Source organism: Sarcophilus harrisii, chromosome 3 (genome assembly GCF_902635505.1).
Source record: "Sarcophilus harrisii chromosome 3, mSarHar1.11, whole genome shotgun sequence".
Classification (NCBI taxonomy): domain Eukaryota; kingdom Metazoa; phylum Chordata; class Mammalia; order Dasyuromorphia; family Dasyuridae; genus Sarcophilus; species Sarcophilus harrisii.
The window spans coordinates 408050222-408074864 of NC_045428.1; the positions used below are offsets into that span (position 1 = coordinate 408050222).

Sequence of the window (24643 nt, forward strand, 5' to 3'; positions counted from 1 at the left end):
AAGTAATATAAGTAGTAAATTTCACAAGTAATATTTGAATCCATACCCTTCGTATCCAGAAACAGTGCTCTTTTTGCTCTACAAGCTGCCTCCCTTACCTAAGAATTTGGTGTACCATAAATAGATTCTAATTTCTCCTCCCTCCAATCCGTTCTCCTCAAAGCTGCCAAAAATAGTCTTCCCAAGGCAGTCTGATCACATCATTTCTTTGTTTGAAACTTCCAATGATTCCTTTCTGCCTCTACTATTAAAGGCAAACACCTCAACCCAGTCTTTAAAGATCTCTCCCTTGCTCTAACTTCTTTCAAGCCTTATTACATATGGCTCCCTTCCACACACTCTGTTCTATCCAGAAGGGACTATTTTTCTAAACTGGACATCCATTTCCTGACTTCACAGATTCACTCGACCTGATGCTCATCTCTGGAATATACTCTCCTTGTCTCCTATCCAGATCCTTATGTCTCCTATCCAGATCCTTATGTCTCTTCAAGGCTTAGCTCAGAGGCCACATCTTCCATGAAACCTTCCCCAAATCAATCCAGTTAGTAAATTTATTTCTCTCCTTCAGTTACCCTGAATCATCTTTATATTTGTACATATTATTTATATATTCTATAATTGTCTCTTTAGAGCAGCAAAGTCAAACAGTGAATGGAATACCTGCCATGGAGTCAGGAAGACTCATCTTCCTGAGTTCAAATATAGTGTTAGACACTTACTAGCTGTATGTGCTGAGCAAGTCACTTAACTGTTTTCCTCAGTTTCCTCATTTGTAAAATCAGCTGGAGAAGGAATGGCAAACTACTCCATTATCTTTGCCAAGAAAACCCCAAATGGTATCACAGAAAGTCGAATATGACTAAAAAGTGATTGAACAGTCACTTTAACTTCTCAGTAATTAAATGCCTTAACTTTACCTCTCTTTTCCTTCCTCTCCCCCAATAATTCTGAATTAAGTTTTTCTCTATATTTACTATTAAATAAGGGATAAACTGAGAACTAGATTAAGTAACTGAAAAAAAATTAGAAGTCCTACCACATTTCAACTAAGTCAAGGTTACATGGGATTTTTTGTTGTTTCATTCTGTTTTTCTGAGTGTATGTTCTCAAACTCCCATGGGCAAAGGCATTGTCATCACATTAAACAACACAAGTCTGTTCATGTCCCTTACTGCACAATAATCTTAACAGGCACTTTTGAGACAGAAGTATTGAAAGAAAAAAGGAAAAAAGATACTCACAACTATAAGTGGTGGTTACAGGCATGCACAAATGTCAAACTATCTCTGTTCTAAATAGCATTTGTTAAAGCTTTCTTTATATTCTACAATCTCATTCCTAATAAGAGAAAGGGGAAAGAAATCTACAATGAAGGGCTAGAGGTAGAGCTTTTCTATCTTCACTGAGTAAACAACACTTAGTGTGTATTATTTGTCCAGTAGGCACTTACAGTGTGGATGATTTTTGTACCCTTATTTAGAAAGAGACAGGGAGAGGTGGGAGGAAGGAGGGAGGGAGGAAGAGAGAGAAGGAGAAAGAGAGAGAGACAGAGACAGAGACAGAGAGAAAGAGAGCAGGAGGGAGGGAGAAAAGGAAGGAGAGAGGAAAAAGAAAAGGGAAGAGAAAAGTAAGTCAATGAGCTGAACTCTTTCCAGAAGAAGCCCTTGAAAAGGATTAAAATAAAGAAATGTGTAAAGTCAATAAACTCTGTCCAAAAGAGATACTATCCCATTTAAAAAAAAAAAACCTTATATAAATATACATTTTAAAAAGCTAGAAAAGAAAGATTTTAGCCTTCTTGTCTCAAACCATGACTTTTTGGGTATATTTTTGAAGACTGAGTAAAACAAATAGAACTCAAATAGAATATTCCCAGTGCTTAGCTCAGGGTCAGTACATACTAGGTGCTTAATAAATGCATGCTGATAACTTGATTTTTAAGCTTCCTTTCCATTCTAAAGTGCTATGAAAATCCATTATTATATTCTTCCTCCAAAAGAGGTCTTCATAGAGACAAATATTTTCACACACACACACACACACACACACACACACACACACACACACCTCCTCTGAAAATGAAGGAATGATTTAGAAAAGGAGTGGAACACAATTCTGGATCTATGTATCACCTCTTTGTTTTTATCTGTTCAAGGCTTATTGATCAAATTAAGTATAATTTGTGAAAATCAATTTCATTCACTTTTGTTGAGAACATATAGAACATGCATGCAAGACAACACAGCCTGAGATATTAGGTTATCATTATTAATTCCTAAAGGCTTTGAGCGTTCCTCATCTGCAGCATAAGCACTGCATGAAACAGAAAGTTAGATGGCATTAGAATTTTGTCAGATAACTCAGAAATCCAAAAACAAAACTCAGCACTCCAGGACATCTGACACTCTCCAGGGAACTTTGATTCTAGAAATCAATGATTGGATTGCACCCATCTAACTGAAAAGTAGGTTTTGTTGTTTTATGCTGCAACATATCAAGATATTTGTTTCATAAGCATTGATGGGGGAATTTATCTCAGAATATTAAAAATTCTCTGTAATTATTTTTATAATATCTGAATGGTGAAATTTGATACCACAATAGAAAGTAAACTTTATGCAAAAGGTTTTTTTTAAAATAATTATCAAAGACTATACATATTTAAGAACTTCCTTTCTCTTTCATACACATTTACCATCCCAGCACCAAGTTTGCTTGATCTCTACAGACTTCTTATGTGTTAGGATAGAATGAAAGAAAAAAAAAAACTACTACCTCCAAAATCAAGTTTAGACATACTACAAGGAAGCAGCAGGTAAGTGGGGCTGTCCATATTTCTTCTGTAAGTTAAAAGTTGTTATGGCTTTATATTCACAGCACATATAAAAAACTTATGTCCTGTATACTGGTTTGTCCTACAGAATGAAGATGTCATGATAAAAAAATCTAGAATGTTCAATTTAATTTTTAAACTGCTCATACTTTGATACTCTTCTGTTGTGTTCCTTTCTTTACAGACTTTTATAGTATTGAATAAAGGGAAGGCAATCTTCCGATTCAGTGCCACTTCTGCCCTGTACATTTTAACTCCCTTCAATCCTCTTAGGAAAATAGCTATTAAGATTTTGGTACATTCATATCCTTTTTCAATGTGTTGATTTTGAATGTCATTCTCTCACATCTGTTCTTTGTAGATGTATTTCTAATTTGTAGTTCACAAGGAGAGGTTGTCATCCTTTGGGGTTGGTTGATATATTAAACTATTTGGTTCCTTTTAAGAACCATGGGTTCCACATTTGAGGAGTCAAAAAAAATGTCATAGAAATAAAAGAATTTTTAGAAGTTACTTACATATTTGACCTCATAGATTTACCATTGTGACTTCCAACCCAAAAAAACTGTGTTTGTTGTGGATAGGCCAAATCTCAGCTTTGTCATTTATTAACTATGTCATTCTGAGCAAGTTACATAATCTGTCCAGTCTTCTTTCCTCATATGGGAAATAACAATTGAACAAAATGAATTTCTAGCTCTAGAAATCTCTAAGATATGAATCCCTTCCCCTGAAATCAATTAATCAGCTATATCTCAGTAATTTTCAGAATTAATCTAGAGTATGGGGTTACTTGAAGTGTTGAAGAGGTAAAAATGACTGTGCTCATAGTCTCATAATTACTAGTGCCAGAGTTAAAACTTAAACTCAAATCTTTGTGACTGTACTAATGACTAGCTCTCTTGACATTTTACCAAATTGTTTCTCAGAGTTTGCTAAGACAAATTTTGTACAAGATTGTGCTGTCATACCATTTTTATGGAATATTCATAATTATCGCTTGAAGTTTGCCTTGATTTTGGCAAACTTTCTTATACGGTGTCCTAAAAGTTTTGGGGAAGGTTTAAGCTGCTTTGTACTACTAAAGCTTTGTTAATAGGACTCCTAAGACTAAATCTGTTTGTATTCCTGTGAGAAACTTCATTCTCTCTAGTGTTGAACATTTCACTGAAAATAGCTCAGTTATTGGTCATTTTAATGGTTAATTTTTTAATATAAAATTATAATAACTTAAAACTAGAAGAAATTTTAGAGAAAATTTCTGAGCATATATATTTTCCAAGCAATAATTAATCAACTAAAATATCTACAATATTAAAAACAAAGAAATATTTTAAAATGAGATTTGTCATAACTCATCTCAACATTAAATGTCTCCTTTTTAAGCCTCAGTTTCCAGGTGTGTAAAAAAATGAGGGCATTGTATCAAATGACCTCTGAAGTCCCATCTTTAAATCAGTGATCATATATTATTCACACTAAGCATTCAATTTCATTTTTAAAACTTGTAGCTATGTGATTTCATTGGTTACATAATTGTATATTTCATAAGGCTAATAAAATAACTTAAAAATCAAAAGATTGTATTGGGGGAATAGTGGAAATTTTCTTTCAGTAATTCAGTTCTTGGCGCCATCGTGTGGCCATTTTCAAATTCTTTTTTCTCCAGGAAAAAGAGAGAAAAACAAAATGGTAGGGAAAGAGTATTATTGGTCCAGAAATCAGCAGGCCTAGATTTTAGTTCAGACTCCAACACTAACATAGCAGACTATGATTTCAACCAAATTATTCAACCTTTTCTTGCCTTTAGTTTCCTTGAAAACATGAGCACTTGTTTTAATCTTAAACTAAATGATCTTCAGGCTCCCTTTCAGCATTATGATTCCATGATAAATCTCTGTGGTCTCCATGTTATTATTATTCTCAGGCTAGATCACCATGAAGTATTCATGAATACTGGATAGAGATGAAATATATATATGGATTACCTTTCCTGATTCTGTTGTCTTTCTCTTTTCTGGGCACCCACTTGTTCCCATGGCTTCAATCTCCATTTCTTTGCATATGACTCTCACAACTATGTATTTCTAATACTGACCTTTTCTAAGCTGTATCTCCAAGTTCTTACAAAACATTTGTAACTTTATGTCCCCACAAGCTCAACATTAATCATTAATCATTTATTAAGCATTTTTTTATGTTCCAAACACTGTGCGAGGCACTGGGGATACAAAGATAAAAATGCAACATATCTTATTTCCACTCCCAACCCTGATGCTTCTCCTTCTGATTTTAATATTTCTGTCAGTGACTACTATTCATTACTCAGCAATATTTGAAACATTTTGGTATATAACCAGTCATCAAATTAGGTCTACTTTATCTCTGTGACAGCTTGTATATCCATTCTTTTCTCTTTATTTCTATTTCTATCAGCAAAGTACAAGTACTCATTATAAACCACTTGGACTATTGTAACATCCTCCTGTACCCCTCTCTCCCAATTTACTTTTCATAGTCTTAATATGTCAATCTTCCATATAAATATTTACGGACATGCCCCTTTTATGCTTTAATAAAAAGGTCAAGGTCCTTCCTGAGTAAAATTTAAACTGCTTCCTTAACATTTGAAGCCCACCATAATTTAGTATCATTCTACATTTTTGACCTTCATTAATATTACTCTGCTCAATGATTTCTGCTTTGACAAAAGTAACTGCTTGTATCCCCAAAATATGCCTTGCATTTTCCTAATTCTGTGTCTTTTTCTCTTGCTTTCCCTGTTTCCTTTTTCTATTCCCACCCATTTTCTAAAGCGACTCAAGTGTTATCTCCTCCATTAAACCTGCCCTTAGGCCCCTTCTGAGTAACAGCTTGTTTCTCAAACTTCACACAGAACTTTCTTATAATTCTCAGATTAACTTCTGATGTATTATTGTTTATTGTTGTTGTTGTTGTTGTTTTATGTTTGTGTCTGTGGAAATGTAGGCTCCTAGAAGATAGGGAAACTCACTTACCCAAACTTTATATCTCCCTTTTCACCTATAACAGTGTTGACACTTGAGAAATATTTATTGAATGGAAATGTAATTAATAGCAAAGTACACAAAAGAGTCATTGTTTCTACTACCCTGGTAGTTTTTTTGTTGTTCTTTTTTTGTTGTTGTTGTTGTTTTGATTTGTTATTTTACAGACCAAAGGGAAAATAGACTCACCTAATCTCAGTTGTAAACAAATCCTCATTTATTCGAATAAATGTGTCTTAAAAAGCACATCCCCAAAATTAGTATGCTACCCTTTGACTATGGGTTTCTTTCATTTATTAACCCAAATAGGATAAATCTTAATTTATAAACATCAACCAAAGATAAGAGGGGGTTAGTATACTCATAATTTACTCTTTTGTCCTCTGAATGAGTTAAAGCTGTTTCTATCTGGTAGAAAACTGTCCAACTCAGTCTTACATGTACAGTGCCTGTTAAATTGCCTTCCTTGAGAATTTGATGTAATTTCTTTGTTGGCTTTATGTAAAAGCTATGCCTATATTATTTTGTGTTTTCCTTAACTATTACCTACATTATTCAGCATGCTAATTATGTGCACTATTTTGACAAACTGCGTGTTTATGACAATGAGTAATCCTCCCGACTGGACGAAGAATGTAGAGTAAGTCAATGTTCTCTTATATAACTTCCATAATTTGAGTATATATTTTTAAGACATCATTTGGACCTTTTTATTATATTTTTATGGATTCACAAAAATTTATTTGAGAGAGATGGCTGTACCCCCAAACTGTCAAACAAAAAGTATATGATAAGGAGCTAATATGTGTTAGACATGGTGCTAGACACTTTGGATATGAAAGAAAGGTGAAACAATCCTTGTCTCCAGCAGACAGTTTAGTTGGGGAGAAAACACATACACACATATATTCACACATGCATATATGTGTGTATACATACATATATGTCCATATATTACATCTTATTCATATTTCTATGCACATAAATATATATGATGTCCCAAAAGTCCTAGTGCAAACTTAAACTATTAATATTACATGTAGGTAGATACAAAATAGATGAAACATAATTTTCAATAATTGAATTTTGAATAGTAGATTTGCGACCAATGGATCTAGTCATATGAGAACTAATCATATAGGCCACTGCCTTTTGCTGTAGCTCTCATATTGTAGGAAAGATGATTGTGAGGATAAATAAAAATAAAATCTTTGGCAGGATCCTAGAAAAATGAATATTATTATAAAATTTATGAAAAAACAATTTAGGTTTGTTGCGATGGAGGCTAACATAGCAAATACTTGATAGAATGTATTTCTCACTGAAGCCTTTCTCTTGTCTCAGAGTATCATTAAGGGATACTTAGTATCTCGCCAGAGACAGACAATGCAGACTTCTATTTTCCCTGACATACCTCTTGTTTTGTGCTACTGAACCAGAGAAAATGTCTGGTGGAGCTATAGACTTCTTTCCCATAGTTAATGCTAAAAAAAAAAAAAAAAAAAAAAAAAAAAAAAATTACCATCACATTTATATAGCAACTACTATGTGCCTGATATCATGCTAAGTGCTTTATAAATGTTTTCTCATTTAATCCTCACAACCACTCTTGGAGGGCAATACTATTATCATTCCTATTTTCTAGTTAAGGAAAATGGAAGAGGTTAAATAATTTGCCTAGGGGCAGAAAACTAGTGAATGTCTGAATCAGGTCTTCCTGACTCCAAGCCCAGCACTCTACTGCACTATCTACCTACTTCTGTGAGAAAAAGAAATTTACAAACATGACATGTTTAGCAGTTGTCTTTAATTTTTATTCTGAGCTCTACAAGTTGAGCTGAGTTTGGATCTGAGCAATAGTCTGTGGGCTTGCTTCGTTGGAGTTGGCATAAACTGCTGCTCAAGTTAGCCACTCCTAGCCAGTTCTAAAACTCTGTATTTTCAGACTGACAAAATTGCAGACTCCCTTTTGTACTGAGATTGTTGCTCTGGTTTTTTCACTGCAAGAATGAGACCATGCTGGAGACTAGAATTAACTCCCTACTCTGCTCTTACAGTTAGAGCTATACAGATGTTGCTTGCTTTTACACTTGCTAGATATACAAACTAAGGCCCTGCATTTGTCTCACTGCTCCTCACCTTACAATACCACTCGTACTTATACCTGGATCCCTTCTACCCTCCACCCTTGACCTGTGACTTTTGTCCTCTGACTGTCAAGCAGATAGAACATCCCAGATGAAATGGGTAAAAATTGAACACAACTAAAAGATGTTGTCCACATCTAAATAGAATGGTATGAATGGGTAAGTGTCTTGAAAATCTGATATTACTTCAGATTACCTTTGTCATTAAATTTTAATTTTGTTTTACTCTTGGCTGTTCTAACCTCAGTGATTATGGTTCAACTTAATGCCTATAAATGCCTTGTTAGTTTTCCTATTTTCTGTGATAGGAAACACAAGTAGGAGAAAAAACAAAAACGAAGCTGTTTTAGCCTTGCTTTTGTTCAAGAAACACCAATGAAATAGAATTTTAGCACTCTAAAGGAAAAGTTTATGCTTCTGACATATTATTGGTTTGCTGGTATGTTTTAAGAGTGCACTAAACAACTCCCAAGAGGCTCTAATATATGTGACATTATCATGCTATATTAGAACTTAGCAATACAGGTAAGCTCTGGCAAAGTACCATAAAACCACAGAATGACACCTAGAAGGAGTGAAGAAATAAGGGTGAGGAAACAAAGCCCTAGGAAGTAATTAACTTGCCTAAAGTCATAGGAAGAAAATAGCAAATCCAAGATCCATAATCATACCCTCTGTCTCCAAATCTAATTCCTATCCTATTACACTAAAACCTCCTCATCCTGTTCTCACATAACTAAAAAACAAAACAAAAACAAAATTTGATATCATTTTTCTTTGCATTTGTACACTTTGTGTCACTTTATATTATTTTATATTTATTATTATTATTAAGATTTAGTTCTCACTCAGGCTGGAAATACAGCAGCCACTTACAGGTCTGACCCCACTGCTTATTGATCCAGAAATTGAGGCTTGTTCTTTATACAACCTGGGATAGTTCGTTCTTCATAGGTATTCTGATGACCCTCCTACTCCCAGAGGCCTACATTGGCTCCGACCTTACTTCATATTCCTGATTAGTTTAGTCTTACTACAACTCAGAATCTGCCAACCTCAGCTATGATGACCGAGTTTAGCACCCAGAGTATATTAAAATCAGCTGGGGTCAGGATAAGGGAAAATCCTTGATCTTTATTCTTTGGAGAGGTGAAAGGGAATGGCAACACGAAGTGAGAGCAATCTCAACACAAATCCGGCCAGCAGTGCCTCTGGCTCTCACACTCCACCACTAAATCCTCTACACAGTCTCCTATACAACACATCAAACTTGCACAGAGAATGGGCAGGGCCATTCTTTCTCCAAGTATATATTAATAGAGTATTGTCCAATTGCTAATTAGCCTCAAGTGCTCAGGACTTCAGTGCAATGACTCAAGAGCTTCAGCCCATTATACTCAGCTACCTTTGTAACTAGGCTATAGGGGTGTGGCACTATGGTGGCTATCATAGCTGTTGATAAATATGATCTTCACTGTACACATTCAGAAACACACACACACACACACACACTCACACACACTCACACACACATGGTCCTCTCTTCTAACAAAGACATAGTTCAGAGAAATTAATCAATAGTCATTATACTTACAAGAATATTTTAAAAGTATTAGCATATCTAATTTTCTTAATATGAAGAATATTATCTATGATAAATTCAAATTTGAACTAGTTCCATTTCTTTCCCATTTTATTTATTTATTTCATTAATATTTAATTAGCAATTAATGTTCTATAAAGAAAAAATCAATTTTTTTTATATTTGCTTCCAGGTACACTTTCACAGGAATATATACATTTGAATCACTTATAAAAATCATTGCAAGAGGTTTCTGTTTAGAAGATTTCACTTTTCTTCGAGATCCATGGAATTGGCTTGATTTCACTGTCATTACATTTGCGTAAGTATTTTAAGAAACTTAATTGAGAATAAAATTTATATTTTTGAATGCCTTTTGTTTTAAAGTCTGGGCTTTCTACACTAAAGGAAATTTTATGATGATTTCCATATTCAGCATAGATGCTTTAAGTTTATACAAATAGGTACAATTTTAGTAAGAGCTAAGAATGCTTGAAACATTTCACTTCCCCATCAGTTGTATCACTAAGGAAAATTTCAGTTACTGAAAAAATCTACTCATGACATTTATTTGACAATCAATCATTTTTATTCACAGATACATATATGTACATAACCATCTGCATTCTCACTCTTTGCAAATTGATTTCAACTCCTAAGCACAACAAAAATTCTGGTTTCTCCTCCCCACCAAAATGTTGTACTTTTTACCTAGCTATGTCCAAGTTTTTCTTTAAGTTGAAAGAAAAGCATCAGACAAATATCCTCAGATGGGTGTATGATATGGAGAGAGATTGATGAAATGGTGATACAGTTTAGATAGACTCAGTCTCAAAGACTAGAAATCCATGATTCACTGTCACTTTAGAAGTAAGTCTCTAATAAGGTATCCCATAGTTCTGTCCTTGGCTTTTTTGCTTAATGTTTATAGCAATGACTTGGGCAAAAAGACAGATAACATGCTTATCAGCTTTGTAGGTGACACAAGGGTAGAAGGGATGGATATCTGTAAAATCCAAGAATAATTAACAGAAGAATTTTGGGCTAACTCTATGAAAATAAAATTTAATAAGAATAAAAATAAATTGTCTACCCTGAGTTGAAGTTTTTCATTTTAAAAATACATTATGGGAAATGTATGGTTAGATAGTTTATCCAGAAAAAAAAAAAAAATGGGAATTTTAGTGAATCACTAGCTCAGTATGAGTCATCAGTACAATATGCCAGTCCTTCCCCATAAAAAGAAATCTTTATGCATTAAAATTAATTGATGCAACTAAAAGTGTTTAGCCAGAAGAGAAATTAAGGGATAATTTGACAGCCCATGTTCAAATAGTAAAACTGTTATATGAAAGAGGGATTAGGTTTAGTCTATTTAATCTCAAAGAATTAGAAGCAATGGATGAAAGATGTAAAGAGGCAGACTTAGGCTTTGTTGCTACGCTACAAAAGTGAAATGAGCTACTCAGGGAAGAATAAGTTCTCCTTCTAAATAGCATGAGTTGGAGGCTCAGTGACCACTTATTTAGGATGTCTGATTAGAGATTCTCAGTCAGATTTGAGTTGGATTACATGATCTCTGAAGTCCTTTCCAACTCATGGATTCTATGATTCTGAGTCCATAGGCATCTGCCTATAATAAATACTCTACTCAATCCAAACAAAATAAAATTGGTAAGAGAGATAAATTATATTATATCTCTATTACATTACTTAATTTTCTTCTGCTTCTGATTTCATCCTCGTTAGTTCTCTTTTCATAATTTAGTGAGTTATTTTAACTTTGGCCACAAAGACAAGTATGTACTTCTTCATTATAATTCTCTTCTCACAATCTCTTCTCTTCTCTTGTCTTCTCTTCTCTCTCTGTCTCTATCTCAGTCTTGGTCTCGATCGTGGTCTCTGTCTTTCTCTGTCACTGTCTGTGTCTATCCCTCTCTCTCTCTCTCTCTGGCTGTGCGTGTGTGTGTGTGTGTGTGTGTGTTTGTGTGTGTGTGTGTCTGTCTGTCTGTCTGTCTGTCTATCTCTGTGTGTCTTTCTCCTCTCTCTCTCTCTTTCTTTTTCTCTCTATCTGTCTGTCTTTTTTCCCTCCCTCCCTCTCTCCCAAAGGATCCTAGATCCTTTTAATCTGTTTCATCATCTTTTCAACGTGTCCTTTTTTTTTCCAAAGAGAAACAGATCTATGAGAATAATAAGTGCCTTAGGAATAATCTGAAAGTGATGGTCATTGTGTACTCCCTCTGGTCTTAAATAATGAAGTCTAGAATTGGAAGATGCCATAGAATTTTTGTAGTCCAACCCCGTCATTTTACAAATGAGGAAATTGAGACCCGAGAGAGTAATTAACTTGTTTAAGACAACAAATGCCATCCATCAATGGCAAAACCATGATTCCACCCCAGGTTTGTTTATTCCACATCCAGCATTATTTCCCCTGTACCATGTTGACACTTTAATTGTGAGCATTCTTATTCTTTCTGGTATTTAAAAGAAGAAATGAGGAATAGGGGGGAAAGTGGTTTGCAAGAGTTAACCCAGAAGCTAGTGAACTAAGGGGAAATTTTAGAGAAAAATTTAGAGAAAAAAATTCTTTGAATTTATCTTCCTACTTCCCATATGTATATAGTGGTAAAAAAAAATTATATAGTCATGGTGACATTTTAAGCCCTAGCTACTGATAAACTAACTTCATTCCTTACCTTCTTTCTAACCAGAATTAGTCCCAGTGAATTCAATTCAACATTTATTAAGCCCTACTATGTTCAAGGCCAATGTACTAAGTCCTGGGGATACAAAGATAAAAATGAAACATGTTAGTCTGTCTTCAAAGGATTTACATTCTCCTGGAGCCAATTATTGAGTAACGAGAGTATTTTTACCATTATTATTTTGCAGTTTCAAATGAAGTCAGTGGTGTATACTTCTGTGAAATATACATTTAACCACTAACCTTAAAACACTGGAGGTGAACTTAGTGACAATGGCTTTAATTTCTGATTGTTGTTTTTTAAACTTATTGTAAAAAGTGACAGAAAAAAAAATGTCTTTTTGAAAACCCCCAAGCAAGTAGCATAACTCCTGCTTAAATCCTGAATAACTCTGATTTAATTCTACAGGTATGTAACAGAATTTGTAAACCTAGGCAATTTTTCAGCTCTTCGAACTTTCAGAGTCTTGAGAGCTTTGAAAACTATTTCTGTAATTCCAGGTAAGAAGTAATTAGTGTAAAGCATAAGGCCCCTTGTACCTATAGTTATTTCTTTATATCCTGTTATTGTTTGTGTGTGAACTCCCCTATACAGATATGTGACAGAGTTTGTGGACCTGGGCAATGTCTCAGCGTTGAGAACATTCAGAGTTCTCCGAGCATTGAAAACAATTTCAGTCATTCCAGGTGAGAGAGTGTTTAAACATCAAGGCTGATTGATTATCTCATCATCGATTCCAACATCAGCCTCATCACTTGCCATCACTCAATGTTACAAGAAACCAGGAATCATAAAAGAGTGTGTTTTATAGAACTATGATTCTTGGAGTTTTTAACATAATGTTTTTGACTTTCATTCTGAATCAGCCTTGGAGTTTAATGAATCCTTGCATGATACATGAAAATATACAGTTATTATGATTTGCATTTTATGATGCAAAAAACCTTTTTCCTCTAATACAAGTCAATATGAAGGGTTGTTTAACATGGCACCCCACCAACATGTTATAACTTCCCACTTATTGCAGATATTGATAACTAAGAACTATAATCAATTGAAAAATAATATTTAACAAATATTTAAGCAAATTAGCTGATATAGAATAGCATGGTCCTGCATGGGGAATTTGTCATAACAAGTGTCTTTATTATCCAAACTACCTCAAGTTTTATGGCAAAATCCTTGTAAACTTCCTAACCTTCCTTTGCTCTTTTTCTGTAACTGGGATTTGTTACAGAAGTGATACCAACATGAGTTTGGAGCTAGTAGTGTTATAACAGAGGAGTTCCATGAGGAAAATCTGACTTGACATGGAGCTCATGAAGAACTTTAACTCCATTATCTCTTGCTCAACTTAGATGAAATGTGAATTATTCATTTCCATTCATTTAAAGTGACCATACAGTTTCATCAGTTCATATCCATGAGTTTCTTTACCACTCCATAATGTTCTTTCATGAACATTCCAACTATTTTACTTGGGTCTTTGCATGGAAACTCTGTATCTTAGAGGAAACAATGTAAATTATTTTTCAAATCCATTGGTCCTTCATAATAATGCCCTTTTCCATTTCTAGGCTTGAAGACTATTGTAGGGGCTCTGATCCAGTCAGTGAAGAAACTTTCTGATGTCATGATCCTGACTGTGTTTTGTCTAAGTGTATTTGCTCTTATTGGACTACAGTTGTTCATGGGTAACCTGAGGAATAAATGTGTGCAATGGCCTCCTGCCAATTCCTCTTATGAAGAACACAGTATTGAAAAGAATATTACTATGGATTACAATGGCACCCTTGTAAATGAAACCATCTTTGAGTTTGACTGGAAATCTTACATTGAAGATGAAAGTAAGAATTACTACTGATTGTTGTATATAATAGATAGAAAGACAGAGAGATAGGTGATGTTAAATTGTTGAATAACAAAACAGAATGTATTCTTTTAAGAGTTAATCTATTTTAAAAGATTAAAGAATACCCAACTTATATTTTCTTCTTTTGAATTTTAGATAACAGATAGATACATTCAGATTCTCTAATTATATTTTGTGATCTCTAAAGTGTACATAAACACTTAAAATTTCATTAATAAGGAGTGGACCTGGGATTTCATTAGTATAGGAAATCTCCGGTTGAGGGTACATCCTCTCCAATTTAGGTTGTCACCTTCTGTTCAACTTAATGTCCTGGAGTTTTGCCTAAATCACTGAGAGTTAAAATGGCTTGCCCATAAACACAAAGCCAATAGGTTTCAGAAGTAAGACTTCAATCCAGGTCTTCTTCGAGTTGATGTGACTCTCTGTCCACTCTACTATCCTGCCTCTCATATATATATATATATATATATATATATATATATATATATATATATAATTCTCCCTATTCTGGCTCCTAAGTGTTGCTTGTGTCATTACATTGAAGAATGATGAAGCAAGCTAGCCATAAATTTAAATTCTAAAAATTATTTACTTATTTACTTATTTCCAATTTCATTACATCATGGTGTGAGAAATACAATAGTGTAGTATAAAGATGGAGGGAAAAAATATATCTAACAACAGAATCAAAGCCAGAAAGAAAACATTGGATTTTGTGACTGTATTTGGTAGATGGGAAAGTAATTTTTAAAGACCTATAAAGAATTAGGTAATTCTGTACTTGAAGTGGTAAGTTGTTTCCAACATTTCAAAGCAACTATTTAAGAAAGTCAGGGATGATAAAGTTATCAGCATTATACAAAAGTCAAGACCAAAAAACACTAAGAAAAGAAAATGTATAGACTTAGAGTGAGTAGTTCCAGTTGCATGATGAGGTTAGAAGTCCAACTGGAATGGATTGAGAAGTGAGTAAAAGAAGAGGAAATGGAAATAATACCTGTTTTCTTTTAGAAAAAAAAATTATCAAGAAACAGAATTTCATTTTAGTAATGATTGTGTGAGGATGACTGCTCTTGTAAAACATTTGGAGTTACTGATTTTCTCTTTCTTACCCACATCCTTCCATTTGACTCTCTGTACTAATAAACAAGAATGTAAAGCCACGAGGTAATAGTAACAAATCATCCATTTATGGAGCATAGTAATAGGATTTACTGCCAGAGCCTCAGTTTTCTCTTCTGAAAAAGGAGACTTATGGTACTTGTAATACTTTTTTACAGGGTTGCCATATAGAAAGTTGATTCAATAGACATAAAATGATATACAAATTTTAGCTGCTATTGTAAGACTTCTTTGAGTTTGGGTAATTTAAAATGAAGCAAAAGGATCATATAGTTTGAAAAAGATTGGAGTAAGAAAGCTCTAAGATTAGACTTTACTTCTGATACTATCTGTGTGACTCTGAGCAGGTCAATTCTGTTTCAGATTTCCATCACAGTAGAGAGACTTCCCCTACCCAAATTCTTTATTCAATGGATCTTACCTAGATTGTAGCTACCAATGGAATATCAGCATTAAAACTAAAGATTGATAAATACGTAGAACCAGTTTATCAGTGAGCTGTAATTTGCGTTCATGCTGGATATGTTTACCTTTGCAACAAAAAAGTCTTGAAATTGACCCCATAAACAAATAAATGGTATTTGTTTTACATCTCTGATGTATCATCATTTTTTCAACCTTTCTCATGTTATATACATACTTAATTAAAATTGATAAATAAGAATCTTTTCTTTAATTTCTCAAATATCCAATATGATGACCACCATGACTAGCTAGTATGAATTCTGAGAAAATTATTCCACGGCAATCAGGAAAAATAACCTTTATTAATAAACCAAACTTCCTTATGGCAATACCATGAATTTGAGGAATTGGTCAGCCTTATTTTCATACCAAGAATATCCTTCAAAAATAACATTAAAAAGGAGACATATAAAAATGTATTTAACAGTGATTCCTCAAAGAAGCATGAATAAATAAAAATAAATTCAATTGTTTTAATCTTTAATGAAATATACTTGAAATGATTTTTATAAAGTTATCCATTCTTCTACTAAAGGAGTTGGGTTCTTTTAGAAGGTGACTTAGAAGATACCTTAGAAGGTACAATGAATATTGTGCTAGACTTGGAACCACAAAGACCCAACCTCAGATCCAGCTTCAGACATATTTATTACTAGTTCTATAATTTTGGAAAAATCACTTAACCTCTGTCTACCTCAGTTTCCTTGTCTGTATAATGGGAATAATAATAGCACCTACCTTCTAAGGTTTTGTGAGAATCAATTAGGATAATCATTGTAAAGTACTTAATTTGGCACTTAGAAAGCACTATATAACTGTCAGCTATTATTATTAATATTGTTGATTGGCTTTTTAAAATTATATGTGCTCCAAAGCAAGACTATCATTATGTTGGTAAAATCACCAAAGACAAAAAAATTAAAAAGTTCACATCTGCCCCTGCTTAAAATTAAACTTGTAAAAGTTTGTTAATAAAACTGTCACATGATAAGTACTACATAAATATTGGTTCTTATTAACTTTTGTTATCATTTAACTTAAGTTGCAGTATAGTTAAAATGATAGGCTGAAGGAATAACATACATACTTAGTCTGACATAGAAATGTGTCTTACTCTATCAGAAAGTAAAAAGTGACAGAAATAATAAAAGGAGGAATGGAAACTGATAAAAGGGAGGGTACATTGAGGAAGACAGTGATAGAACACTTGTGAAAAGGGAAATAAGGGGAAATTAAGGGAGAGAGGGGATAAACAAGCAAAAAATAACATGAAAAGAAATATATTGTCAGTTATCATAACTATAAATATGAATTGATGTACTCACCCATAAAACAAAAGCAGATAACAGAATGGATTAAAGACTAGCATTTTACAACATATTAATTACAAGAAACACATTTGAAGAAGGGAGATACACACAAAGTAAAAGTAAGGGGTTAACGCAGAATCTATTATGGTTCAAAAGAAGCAAAGAAAGTAGTCATGAACTCAGAAAAGCAAAAGCAAAAATATATCTGATTAAAAGAAATAAAAAAGCAAATTACATCTTGCTGAAAGGTACCATACACAATGAAGTCATATAAATGCTAAACATATGTGTACCAAATAGTATGGCATCCATGTATTTAAATAAGTTGAATGAGTTATAGGAGAAAATAGATAGTAAAAATTATGCTACTGGGATACCTCAACTTTTCCTTCTTAGAACTAGGTAAATCTAACCAAAAAACAAACAAGAAAGAAATGAAGGAGGTAAATTAAATTCTGGAAAAGTTAGACATGATAGATCTCTGGAGAAAACTGAATGGGAATATACCTTTTTCTCAGCAGTACATGATACCTAAACAAAAACTGACCATGTGTTAGAACATTAAAAAATACAGAAAAGCAGAAATAGTAAATGCATCCTTTTCAAATGATAGTGCAACAAAAATTACATTCAATAATGAACAATTGAGAGATTAAAGATTAATAACCTAATCCTAAAATATAACCAAGTGGATCTAAGAACAAATCATGGGAACAAACAATAATTTTAATCAATTATTTCATTAAAGAAAATGACAACAATCAAAATTGCCCAGATTAACAGAAGAAATAAAATACTTAAGAAAACTAATTTTAGGAAAATTTAGGAAAAGAAATTGAATGAGCCATCAATGATTTTCTTAAGAAAAAAATCCCCAGAACCAGATGGATTCACAAAAAATTACCAAACATTTAAACAAGTAATATCAATACTACATAAGCTATTTGGGAAAACAAAGAAGGAATTCTACCAAATTCCTTTTAAGGCACAAATATGATGTTGATACCAATTTCCCTAATGAATGCTGAGGCAAAATTTTTAAATAAAATTTTAATAAATAAATAAATAATGAAATACTACCACAGAGATAACAGCAATATATCACAGGGATCACATATTATGACCAGGAATGCAGAGATGGTTCAATATGAGGAAAACTAACAAAATAATGGCCCATCAATTATAAAACCAACAGAAATTATATGATTATCTCAATAGATACAGATAAAGCCTTTGATAAAAATACAGTACCATTCCTATTAAAAACATTACAGAACATATGAATAAATTTACTTTAAAATGATAAATAATGTTTATCTAAAACTATCAGCAAGCATTAATTGTAATGTGGGTGAGCTGGAAGCCTTCCCAATACAATCAGGGGTGAAGCAAGGATGTCCATTATCACCTCTATTCCTTAATATTGTCCTAAAATGGTTACCTATAGCAATAAGAAAAGAAAAAGAAATTTGAAGGAATTAGAATAAACAATGAGAAAACAAAACTATTACTCTTTGCAGATGATATGATATTAAACTTTTAAAATTCTAGAAAATCTATTTGAAATTATTATCAACTTTATCAGTTGCAGGATACAAAATAAACCTATAGAAATCATCAGTATCTTCATTTATTACCAACAAAGTATAGCAGTAGAGATGGAAAGAGAAATTCAATTTAAAATAATTGTAGATAAAATAAAATACTTGGGAATTTATCTGCCAAAATAAATCTTGGAATTATATGAACACAAATAAAATCACACTTTCACACAAATAAAATCAGGTCTAAACAATTTGAAAAATATTAATTGCTCCTGAGTAGGCTGATCCAATATAATAAAAATGACAATTCTACCTAAATTTATTTATTCAATGTCATATCAATTATAGAGCTAGAAAAGTTATAATAAAATTAATCTGAAAGAACAAAAGGTCAAGAATATCAAGGGAATTAATGGTGGGAAAATGTGATGGAAGGTAGTCTAACTCTACCAGATATCAGACTATCTTATAAAATGATATTTATCAAAACTATCTTTTATTAGCTAAGAAATAGAGAGTTGGATCAGTGAAATAAATTAGTAGATATTAGTAAAAGACCACAGTTATCTAATATAAGATAAATACAAAGGCACAAGTTTTTGGACAAGGACTGACAAAAATATCTTGGAAAACTAGAAAACAGAATGGCAGAAACTAGGTAGAGACAAACATCTCATCCTATATAACAAGATAAGGCCAAAATGAATACATGATTTACACATAAATGGTGATGCCATAAATTAAGGGAACAGGGAATAGTTTAAATGTCAGCTTTATAGATAAGGGAAGAATTTAGGATCAAAAAAGGCATAGAGATAATTGCAAACTGCAAACAAGACAAGTTTAGTTATTAAAAAATTTCTCAAATATATAGAGAATGGAATCAAATTTATAAAAAATACAAGTCATTCCCCAAATGATAATTTATCAAAGGATATGAACAGGCAGTTTTCAAATAAAGAAATCAAAGCTATCTATAATCATATGAAAAAAAAAAGTTCTAACTCACTATCAATCAGAGAAATTCAATTTAAAAGAATGCTGAGATACCAGCTCATATCTATTAGAGTGATTAAAATGACAAAAAAAAAAAAAAAAAAAAAAAAAGGAAGAAGAAGTAAAGAAAATGATGCATGCTGGAACTCTAATGTTGTTGGAATTGTGAAATGATCCAACTTTTCTGGAGAATAATTTGAAAGTATGCCCGAAGGACTATAAAACTGTATTTTTTATTCAGTTATACCAATATTAGGCCTATATCCCAAAGACATCCCCCCAAAAAGGAAAATGGATTCAACTGTACAAAAAGAATAAAGCAGCTCTTTTTGAGGTAGCTAAGAATTGGAACTCAAAGGGAAGTCTATCAATTGGGGAATGGTTAAACAAGCTGTGTGACATGATTTTAATGGAATATTATGCTATAAAAATGACAAGAAGGATAATTTCAGGAAAATGTGGACTTAGATAAACCGACACTGAGTGAAGTGAGTAGAACCAGGAGAACATTTTACACATTAACAGCAATGTGGTGTGATGATCAGCTATAATAAACTTAGCTCTTCACAGCAATAAATAATCCAAGACAATTCCAAGATTTGTAATGGAAATGCCATCCACAGTCAAGAAAAAAAAACCATGGAAATCTAATGCATATTGAAGCATACTATTTTTTACTTTTTTTTAATTTGTTTTTTTCTTTTTCTTTCTTGTGATTCTTCCTTTTTTTCTGATTCTTGTTTCATAGTATAACCAATATAAAAATATGTTTAATTTGATTGTACATGTATAGCCTATATCAGATTGTTTGCTGTTCTGAAGGGGAGGAAAGGAGGGAAAAAAATGAAAATCAAAATCTTACAAAAATAAATGTTGAAAACCGTCTTTACATATAATTTGAAAAAAAATACTGTTAAGCAGATTTTTTTTAAATGTTGTTCAATACAGAATTGTGAATGACAGCTACTCTCAGCAATATAATGATCTATGATAATCTCAAAGGACTAATAATGAAGCATACTATCCACCTCCAAAGAAAGAACTGATATTGTTTGAATATAGACTGAAGAATGCTATTTTTTACTTTGCTTTCTTTCATTTTTTTCTTTTAATCGAATTTTATTATACAAAATGGCTACTATGGAAATGTTTTACATAATTACACAAATATTAACTATACCTGCTTAATACCCCAATAAGGGTAAAAATGTTAAGAAATTGGGGGAAAAATAATAGACAGATAGAAATGTAATGCTTTTTATTGGGCTGTAAATTCAAGAGCAGTTAGTGTGGATAGTAATACTAATAGCTACCATGTGTATTGTGCTTTAAGTTTTACAGAGCATTTTACAAATATTACTTCCATTTTATCCTTGCAACAATACTGGGATATTAGGGCTATTATTATCTCTATTTTATAGATGAGAAAACTGAGGCAGACAGAAGTTGTGACTTACCAATGGTCGTACTAAGGAGTGTTTGATGCAGGATTTGCACATAGTTTTTTGTGACTCCAGGCCCAGTTCTCTATACATGGTGACACATAGCTATAGAGGAAAAGTTAGTTTCAAATTAATCAAAGAAGCTACTTAAAGAAGCTTGCTTATTTCAAGTATTGTTGCAAATACTTGATATCTTTGCTAATATTCCATTATCGAAAGAGTGAAAGAATTAGCATCGAAATCCCTTTCTTTTTGATAAGAAAAAAATTCACCTTTTCCTTTTTAATTTTATTATCTTCAAGTGCTAACATTTGAAAAGAAAAGGTGAGTCACAGCATTGTTTATAGGAAAAGGAAGATACTTTTAAGAGAAATTATGAACCAATCTAATGATTTTAAAACTTTAAATATTCTTGAACCCTAGTTTCCTATTTTCTGAAATTACTTAGTAAGAAATTGCATTAAAATATTGGTTCATGGTGCTGAAGTATATAACTAATATGAGATTTGTGATAAACAACAATAACAACAACAACAATAATAAAGGAACAGGAGTTTGATACAAATCAATGTTTAAATATATTAAAAGGAGAGTTAATTAGCATCTTCTTGTTTTTAGTTTAAGAAAAGGTATTGGTTTGGGACAAACTATATTTCATAAAATACAATAATGTTAACATTTAAATGCAATTATAACTTAACTTTTATTAAGAATGGCCATATTGGGCAGCTAGGTAGCACAGTGGATAGAGCACTGGCCCTGAGTCAGGAGAACTTAAGTTCAAATGTGACTTCAGACACTTAACACTTCCTAACTGTGTGATCCTGACCAAGTCACTTAACCCCAATTGTGTCAGCTATATATATATATATATATATATAGCCATATTAGGAGAAATTGGGAGAAATTAAGAATTAAGTAACCTAATAACCTTGGCTCTTCATATTTTTTTTCATGTTTTCATGTTGCCAAGATACTAAAAGGTGTACTCTGTGAAGATCTTGTAGTTCAATAGCAAATATGAAAGTGTCTTTTCTGGATTTTTTTCCTCTAATGAGAATACACAAGATATATTACTAATTAACTACCTATATGTAAAAGTCCTCTAAACCAAATAAAAAACATATGTAGTAGTTTCGTTTTATAAGCAGTCATAAATAAAATTCATGAAAAGTCAATAAACATTAAGATCTTATGTGTTAGATACTATGCTAAGCAAAAGCAAAAAGACAGTCAGACAGTCTCTGTCCTCAAGGGACTTCTATCTAATGGGAGACGCAACATGTAAATAACTATTTACAGAGATGCCATATATAAGATAAATAGGAAATAATCAACAGAAGGGAAAAAATGACTTAAAGAGCATCAGGAATGATTTCCTATAGAAGGTGGAATTTTAGGTAGGACTTCAAGAAAGTCAAGGAAGCTGAGAGGTCGAAATGAGTGAAAATAGTGCATGCTACAGACTGTTTAAATGTAGAATAGAAAAATATTATACCATTCTAGATATGGACATCTTTAAATTAAATGATAAATATTATACAATATTTTGACATCTAACATTGACAATTTTCATATGACCCATAAAAGTCATCTGACTCTGCTTTTCATTTAAAGTTAAATATTTCTGGGCCAATATGTTTGTTTCACATAAGAAAATTAAACTATTGGAAATTTTCAAGACTGTTCATGACACTCTTAAGAAACCTTCAGTGTTTATATTTAAAGATAGGACTGTTTTATAAAATCAAGAAACTGTCTTTCATTCTTCTATTTTGACATAATGGTACTTATTGTGTTGTGGGAGAAAATCAATATTTAAAAAAGAATTTTATAAGTAGCTGTAACTATTTATCACTCTTCTAATTCATGCTGAAAAAACAAAACTAGATATTTTTTAAAAAACCTGCTTGATACAGGTTGATGGAAAATGAGGGGAAATTTTACTTAGATGTACAGTATGATTTGAGAATCACTTTTGTTTAGTAATGATTTACTTTTGAAGCCTGGAAGATATGATTTTAGATCCTGCCTCTGACATAGACTAGTTCTTTGCCTCTGTTGGTCACCAATCTCTCAGTGCTCTGAGCAAGAGGTGTCAGACTCACAGCCATGAGACTCACAGCCATGAGAATAAAGTGTGATCTGAACCCAATTAAAGCAAAATTTGGAAATATTAACAAAATAAATGAAAATACTGCACAATATAGATAATGCTAATTTGTAGTTTTCTAAGTCAATATGAGTTCAGCATCTTGGCTCTAGGCAGCATTTTAATTTGCAGAGTAAGTGCTGACCTGCATCATCAAAGAGACTTTTCTCATCCAGTTCACTCCCCCCCAAAAAAAAATCATAAGTCCATTCCCTATCCTTATGACTAGACAATTTTAATTTAATCTTAACATCTAACTCTGATACATCTATTTTCCTTTTAGTCATTCTATAACTATGTAAATTTTCTCCATTTAAGTTTTCCTTTCTTTGAATCTTCCAAAACAGAATATTTTTATTATCTGGAAGGATATATGGATGCACTCCTCTGTGGTAACAGCTCAGATGCCGGGTAAGCCAATATTATAGACAATATAGCAAAAGTCTTAGTACAGTTTCAAATTTATTATTTAAATGGTTTTCTTTTATAGAAAGTTTTTTCACATGCTCCTTATTTTTCTTATGGAAAAGCTTTTTGGGAGTTCAATATTAAAGTGACACCTGATTTTGAACTTAATTTGGTTAAATGGATCTTTTTTTAATAAGGGGATTCTTACTATGGATACATAAGAATTATTAGCTGATAAAGAACCATCTAATAACAGGTGAGCATTTTTAAGCTCAAAATATTATGATAGTTGTGATGAGATATCAGTGGGGAAAGATAAAATGGAGCAAGAGTATAAATTGTTAGTATACATATTTGCATCAAAAATGGTTAGAGAAAATGAGTTTTGTATCCCATGGTTTCCCATGGGATCCCATAACATCATGTTATGAATTGATAGTATCAAATTATGATGGCAATACAGATGATCCCAAAATCTTAGGAACACTTTCATCTTTACCTTTAATTTAAAATGGTATTGAGATTTTTGAACATCCTGTAATATTTTGCTACAGTAATTGGCTTCTCAACTAGCTAGTATTATTTTCAGTAATGCATACATATTTCTGGCCAAACTGTTGGCACAGTACTTTCTCAGCATAGAGAGATTGCAGAGTCCCCAGTAATGCTTCCTTTCTTCCCTCATTTGTAGCCAGTGTCCAGAAGGATATATGTGTGTGAAAACTGGCCGAAATCCTAATTATGGCTATACAAGCTTTGATACCTTCAGCTGGGCTTTCTTGTCCCTGTTTCGATTGATGACTCAGGACTTCTGGGAAAACCTTTACCAACTGGTGAGGACCTAGAGACACAAATGCTAAGATTATAAGATTCAACTAAATCTATGTGCTTGGAATCTCTCATGACATCAAAAGAATATTGTGATAGAATTTAAAAGAAATTAGATGGATTGAGTTCACATCATGGCTTCCAATGCTATTTTTCTATGGGCAATTCACTTCATGTCTTGGAACTCCATTGTCCACATCT

The 24643-nt window shown here is 32.5% G+C and overlaps 1 protein-coding gene across 3 annotated transcripts in view; it reads left to right on the top strand.

Moving 5' to 3' along the window:
- Positions 1–24643, top strand: part of LOC100917842 (sodium channel protein type 1 subunit alpha) — a 208351-nt gene that overhangs the window by 79123 nt on the left and 104585 nt on the right. For 2 of the 3 annotated variants that reach the window (XM_031960538.1, XM_031960539.1), the window contains exons 4-10: positions 3021–3139; positions 6413–6502; positions 9785–9913; positions 12894–12985; positions 13877–14146; positions 23554–23617; positions 24306–24447. In XM_031960538.1, the coding sequence (XP_031816398.1) occupies positions 3021–3139; positions 6413–6502; positions 9785–9913; positions 12894–12985; positions 13877–14146; positions 23554–23617; positions 24306–24447 (906 nt within the window). Of the gene's footprint in view, positions 1–3020; positions 3140–6412; positions 6503–9784; positions 9914–12707; positions 12800–12893; positions 12986–13876; positions 14147–23553; positions 23618–24305; positions 24448–24643 lie in introns of all 3 variants that reach the window. The other variant, XM_031960540.1, reaches the window with a different exon arrangement.